The sequence below is a fragment of the Histoplasma capsulatum genome, genomic scaffold (genome assembly GCF_000149585.1).
Source record: "Histoplasma capsulatum NAm1 scaffold_27 genomic scaffold, whole genome shotgun sequence".
NCBI lineage: Eukaryota > Fungi > Ascomycota > Eurotiomycetes > Onygenales > Ajellomycetaceae > Histoplasma > Histoplasma mississippiense.
The window spans coordinates 5,892-12,780 of record NW_001813956.1 but is presented as its reverse complement, the minus strand read 5'-3'; the positions used below and the strand labels follow the sequence as shown (position 1 = coordinate 12,780).

Genomic DNA, 6,889 nt, shown 5'->3' with positions numbered 1-6,889 from the left:
CCATGCTAGCTATCTCAACTTGGATCATCCCAAAATCATGCTACATACAGAAATTTAATCATTCTCACTGTTACCAGCGAAAAGTCCTAGTAAATCAATGAAACGCCTAAATGCCACTGTGCCCAGAGGTTTGGTTAATCCGTCTGCTACCATATCCTCAGTGGGAACGTGTTTAATAGAAATAACGCCTTCGTTCAATTGCGTGCGAGAATAGTGGAAGCGAGTGTCGATATGCTTGCTGCGTGCCGTGATCGCGGCAACGGTAGCTAGGTCGATTGAACCTTTGTTATCTGCCCTGATAGGCAAGGGGTCCTTTGCTGTAACGAATCCTAGTTCCATCATCATATTGCGCAACCACGTTGCTTCGCGTACTGCTTCGCTAAGTGCCACGTATTCTGCCTCATTTGAACTTAAAGAAACACAAGGTTGTTTGGACGAACGCCATGAAATTGGTGCACCTGCTAACTTGAATATGAAGCCTGAAGTAGATTTGCGTTCGCCGTTCAACGGTCCTGCCCAATCCGAATCTGTATAACCTATCGGCAGATATGACGCGTTGGGGAATTCATCGATCTCGTTCTTGGGGCCTTCGTATAAGATGCCAAGGTCGCTCGTTCCTTTTAGATATTGTATGACGCGGAGGAGAGCCCTCCACGCCTTAGGTGTAGGCGCAGTATTCTTCTGCGCTAGTAGGGATGCTGCTCGCGCGATATCTGGGCGTAATTTGACTGCCAGATACTGCAAGCACCCTACTCCGTGTTGGTATCGCTTTTTGGTGAACCCTCCTTCTCGTTCTGACACAGGGGTATCGTCTATCTTCAACCCTTCAAGTATTGGTGTAGGGACAGGGACGGCGTCATCTAGGCGGAAATCTTGCACTAAACGATCGATATAGCGTCTCAATGTCAATTTTATAGCACCATCAGGGCGACGTTCAACCTCCATGCCTAAGTATTTTGAAGGTTCTTTTAAATCCTTTATTTCTAATTTATTGGCGAGGGTGTCAACTAGCCAATCGGCATCTGCCGGATCCTCTGCTATAATATGAAGGTCGTCCACGTAGATTGTCATATAAAGGTGATTGCGGGACGTGTGGCGCCATAGAGCAGGGTCGTAGGGGCTAGGTTTGAAGCCATTCTCGCGGAGTAATGCCGTAAGGAAATCGTACCAAATCTTAGCAGCAGGGTCCAATCCGTATAGGGAGCCTCCGACAGCGCAAACCATCGCGTGTGGAGTCCCCACCTCAAATCCGGTAGGTTGCCGCATATAAATCGTTTTACCAAGTCGGCCGTGTAGGTAGGCCATCACTATATCGACCTGGCGCAAGGTCCAACCTCGCTTCGCTGCTATCGCGAACATCATGCGATTAGTAGCGTCATTAACGACGGGCGCGTATGTTTCTTCGCGTGCGCTTTTCTTTAACCAATTACCGCACACTACCCATCGAGATTTTCGTAATATACCATCAGGATCCGCGTTGGGATCCTGGGGGCGATCTTTTTCGACATAAACCCAGCGGCCGGGGGCCACTGGCTCACCAGAAGGGACGTCAGAACGTGGGATCATTGTCCAAGTGTTCCTTCGTTCCAAATCTGCAATCTCGCGTTCCATCGATTTCTGCCAATATTCGCCAACCCCCCCAGGTCTACTAACGGCATCCTTATATCCTTTCGGAACGGAACCGGTGAGGGGAGAAGGAACGTAGGTGGCGAACGCTTTCGCTGGTCTTACCCATTCGGCGTCAGCTAATTCAGGAACGGTAGTATCATCAACAAGATAAGTCGCTGGACTTGCAGGTTCGGGTGTCGTGTGGTTAGTGTCATCCTGCGAGGTTGTAGGTTCCTTTGCAGGGAAAACGACATCACTGGTGACAATTATTTTATCAGTTGTAGGACTCCAGAGGCGGTAGATTGAGTTACCACGGAATCCTATAAGTTTAAAAATTTCTGCCCTAGCGGACAGCTTGTCAGTAGGTTTTTGAGATCCATGAAGGTGCGCGTAAACATCAACACCTAGCTCCCTAAAATGGCGAAGTTGGGGCGGGGCGTTGGTTAGTGCTGAGAATGGGACCGTATAGGGGCATCGCGAAGGTGCTTCGTCGGCGTTGTTGGTAGGCCAGTATTTCTCATTATACAGGGTGGTAGATGTTGGTGTGTTGTTGGTAATTGCAACCACCGTTTCGAGAACGTCTGCCCAGAACTTCTTCGGTATATTCATGCCTAAAAGCACTGCCCTTGCGCGTGTCATTATCGTACGGATTCTCTCTCAGAAACACCATCTTGGTGGGGGAGATTGGGGGCGTAGTAGGTTCCCAGATAGTGCCATCTTTGGTCATCATTGTTGTCATCTTGTTAGATCGAACAGACACCATCGATATCAGTCCTAACTAGCGCCGGTGGCGTGAAGCCGAGATTTTTCATGAATTGGACCCAGTGAGCGTAAATTTCGACAGCTTGGTCCTTGGTATGTAAAAAATAGATCCACCTGTAGCGGGTGGCGTCATCGGTGATGAGCATATAATATTTGGTCCCTTGACGAGATTCGATAGGGTAATCGGACATATCATCCAGCGTACGACCACCGCCAGCAAGGTCGATATGAACACGTTGCATTGCTCGCAACGCTCGTGGCATGGGAGTTTGCGAGAACTTGCGTGTCATGCCTGCTTTGACGCAGCTATCGCAGAAGAAGCCTGTTTTAGATCCTTTGATGCGGATGCCGGATGATGGGTCCTTCGCTAGTGCAATGATCGCGCCAGCGTGGATATGCCCTAGTGTGACGTGCCATTCCATGAGTGTTCTTGTCAGGGGGTTGCGATCGCTAGGTTGATCGTTAGGTTTCCCCGCGATTGTCGACATTGCGTCCCCGTAATTGTAAGATTTGGCCATAAAATGGACGGCCTGGGACGGGTGATGGACGTCTATTTGAGATTCTCGTTCTATTATCTTGTAGACCGATTCTTTGGACGTGCGAACAGCGGTGAAGTTGGCACCGTTCGGGGCCCTTATTGTAAAATAGGAAGGGGTGGTATCTGATAGTTGGTATCTGAAGCCTTGATCTTCTAGCTTCGCAAAGGATAGAAGGTTGACTGTTAGATTGGGGATCCAGTGGACGTAACCCACTGAGATATCCCCCCCTTCTGATTCTAGAAGGATATCACCTATCTCCTCAACCCGTCCTACGCCACCGTCCGCGGTAGTAATTTCTAAATCACCTTCGAACGACTTTGCGCGCACCAACGAGTGCCTTTCACCCGTCATATTGAAGCTTGCGCAGGTGTCGAGATACCAAGGTTTGGATGTTGTAGCGGACGACGTAGATAAAGCAATTGCTGCGTTGGCATTAGGTTGCGATGCAAGGAGATCTGACGCTCTGGTGCCAGTAGGTTTGTCGTCATCCTTGTCCTTCTTCTTATCCTTTCCCTTCTTTTTGGCACCTTCAGTGTTGTCAGTGCCCTTATTATCCTTATTCTCTTTCCTCCACCACTCGGGCGCTTTGTCAGGGTTCAGATGATAGCAATTAGCCTTTATATGCCCTGGGACCTTGCAGTATCCGCACTTTGCGGTTGCGGCGGAAGTTGTGTTGTCATTATCATTGGTGGCCGCGTTGGCCTTTGGAGCTTTAGGGCGTCCAGTACCCTCTGATTTACTCATCCGGTGAGCAATTTGTTTTGTGAGATCGTTGATATCTAGGTTGACAATCGGACCCTGACCCGTCCCGTAGAACGTGTCGAGGCGTGATTTAACATAGGTCCTCTGATAATCTCGGAGGCCGATAATAAAGAAATCATGGAGGTAGTTCTCACCACGGTCCTCCGTTAGTTGTCGCATGCGAGCAGACAGGTATTGATATCGGCGTACGTACGCCAGGTAATCACCGTCCTTGACATGCAAGTGGGTAAATTCTTTAAGGATGTTAATCCTTTCTTCCCTAGGGATATCGCGTATACTGCGCTTACCTTGTTCCATAGGGCCGCCGCGTTGTCGGGTTGAATGGATCCCATGGTCAAACGGACAGAACCTACTAGGGATTGCAACATGCGACGGAAGAGAAGTTTTGAACGTATCACCCAATATCGCTGATCGAGCGATGATAAACCTTCAGGTGGTTCCTGTTGGTTCTTATTAAGAATATCTGCACCACCGATCACTTCTGCATCCGACAAGAACGCCATCTTCCACGTCTGGTAGTTGGTGCCATCGAACGTGGTGACGGACTTTGTGTTCAACGAGGCCTGCGCTTCCTTCTGGTATTCGCGAGCCAGCATGTTCGGATCTTCTTCTGGTATAGGGTTCGGAGGAGGTGGAGGTGGTGGAGGAGGTGGAGGAGGTGGCCGCGCGCGTGCTGATATCAGTCGCTCGCAGAGTGCAATGAGATCTGCTGCTGCCATGGTCACCATGCCGTTAGGATTCGGCGTAGGTATCGGCATAGGACTGGGCGTGCCATCCTCGGATTCCTCGCGTTCTGGCATCTTGCCAGTATCGTGTGCTGAGCCAGAGGTTGTCATATCTTCCTCTGCCATCGCGTATTCAGTTTGATCACCCTCCGCTTCTGAGCCGGATTCTTGCTCAGTAATAGGGGGGAAGGATTGGGGGACCCTTGATTGCGAACGTAGTGTCTTCTTACGTCCTGATATTGGGGTCGCAGGTAATCGAGAACCACTCATAATCAATCTGACTTAGGGAGGTTCTGAATGAAAATAAATAAATAAGTTTTTGATCCCTTCAAGATAGTAATGAAATCTCTGCAGCAGTCTCGACAGCAATTCCGTCAATTACACCACTTTTATAGGCAAAGAGCTCTCTTTTCAGGGGAATAATGTTTAACTCATCCAATATAACATCAGTCGCAGCGTATTCTAATCAAAACGTCTGTTTTTCTTAAAAATCTGCAATCCGGGCCATAACCTGTGGGATGGTTGATCTTCTCATTGTGCGATCGCTAGCTAACTATATATAGGGGTAATCACGTGCGGTGGAGGGCCGCCTGGGCAACTAGTGCCCAACAACAATATCCGAGTCCACTAGACCGTCAGTGCTACCAAAATTTATTCCACTGAGGAAAATAATGCAAGTACAACTATCATTTCGATCGACAGTCTGGACCGTTGGTGTACGGGGCGGGAAACGACCTGCTGAGGCAAGTCAGCTTCGGAGAGCCACAAAACAACGATCCTGTGCTTTTGGAAATTTAGCCTCCGGATACAGACCAATCGTAAGCCTATTTGTCCCGCCGTTCGCTGGCTGCTCCGTGTTGGCGGGCTGGCCAGTGAACTACCAATAAAACAAGATTTCGTTGGCGGGCTCACCAACGAACTAACTACCAATAAAACAATACGCGTTGTTGCCGCTGATCTCATCTGGCTCATTTCGCCTCGTCAAATTCTTGCCGGAGCTCTGTTCTTCTCCTTTCCTTGAGTTCAACAGCCCAAGATGACAGTTGAATCGGGAATACCGTCAATTTTGAAAGCCTTACTGCGAGTATCTCCAGACTTGCTAAGGGTCCATCGCATGGATGTAATTCTTGCTCTCGAGACAATTGCAGAACGAGTTGGAGTAACAGTTATTCGACGCTCCTCCAGTGCATCATATCAGCAGGTGCACACCGCTACTCGCTCCTTCCACTCTTCTCCTACTCCTATCAACAACGAATTGCTTCCGCAAACCACTGGCACTCGAGACAATGCTTATGAAGAGGGTTTGATCCGTTCCGTTTCCGTAGTCCCTGGATCAGTTCAGCAACCCAGTGCTCCAAATTCCATTTCTGAAGAGGAAAATTCAGTTCCCGAAGATGAGACGCAACCTACGGCGGGTGTTGTACTTTCAAAGACATGTTCTTCCAATTCCAATTCCTCTCCCTCGCCTCGGGCTCAGCGTCTTTTACAAAAGATAAAAGAAAAACTCAACGATATCTGCCAATTTTCGAAACACAGTCCACACAACATAGTCGAAGGGTTCTTTGAGAATCTACGGAGCGAGGACTGTCGCCTTGGCCATATAAAAAGCATTACCGGAAAGCACACACCAGAGCCCAAGGAAAGATTCATCCAGTGCCTTGCCCAGCGATCCTTAGCACTTGATTTCCATCAATGGGAAAGCAATCTGCAACAAGCAGGAAGCACACGGCTAGATAATGTGTCCAGAATACCGTCATCAGCCAGGAATAAGAATGGGAACTTTAGGCATTACGTGGAACGTGTGGCCCGGTTCATTGACACCGAAACTGCTTACATCGCGCTCAAGCGTGGAACTAAACAACTGGCAGTTGAGAATGTGTGTAACACGTCTGGAATAGAGATAGCAATATCCTTTGCGTATGGATCCTTTGATGCTCTGACTTATCTAGATATTCATAACTTTTCTTCCCTTCTCAAAGATCAAGCAAACATACTTGATACCCTCAAAAAAGCTTCATGTTGGGTTGAGTTGAGCCAGTCAACATACAATGGTGAGGACCGACTGTTCAAAGGGGATGCTCTTTACTCACACATCATGTAGGACGCAGGCAAAATAAACGACGTTGCCCCGAAAGCCCCCAATCCCGCTCGTCTTCCTACGCAGCCAGACGCCGTCGTTTGGTTTCACAACGCTGTATCATTAAAGAAATTGGACCGGTATCCTCTGGGAGAAGCTCCGCCAGAAAACGCAGTGAAATGCAAGATTCTGAAAACTCATCGGCACCTAACCTTCATCCCCCTGAAATGGACTATCCAGATTCAACAGCCCTCTATGGCACCGATGGGAACCTGCCTCAATTCCAAACAAGGGATTCCCCGAGTTCGTGCCAGTCTAGCGGACTGGATTCTCTGGCAAATGCTGCGACCAACCTATCTCATTCTGAAGAGGCAGGGAATTTAGGGCGCAGAGATAACGGTTCTGGATCCTACAAT

The 6,889-nt window shown here is 48.8% G+C and overlaps 1 protein-coding gene across 1 annotated transcript; it reads right to left on the bottom strand.

Annotated features, from left to right (window-relative positions):
• Positions 1-54: 54 nt before the first annotated feature.
• HCAG_09150 (predicted protein) lies at positions 55-4,666 on the bottom strand (the record flags this gene model as incomplete). The annotated part of the gene is made up of 4 exons (XM_001535875.1): positions 55-2,219; positions 2,363-3,065; positions 3,123-3,881; positions 3,959-4,666. 4 exons carry the CDS (start codon positions 4,664-4,666, stop codon positions 55-57), a joined length of 4,335 nt encoding a protein of 1,444 aa, XP_001535925.1.
• Between the last annotated feature and the right edge of the window lie 2,223 nt (positions 4,667-6,889).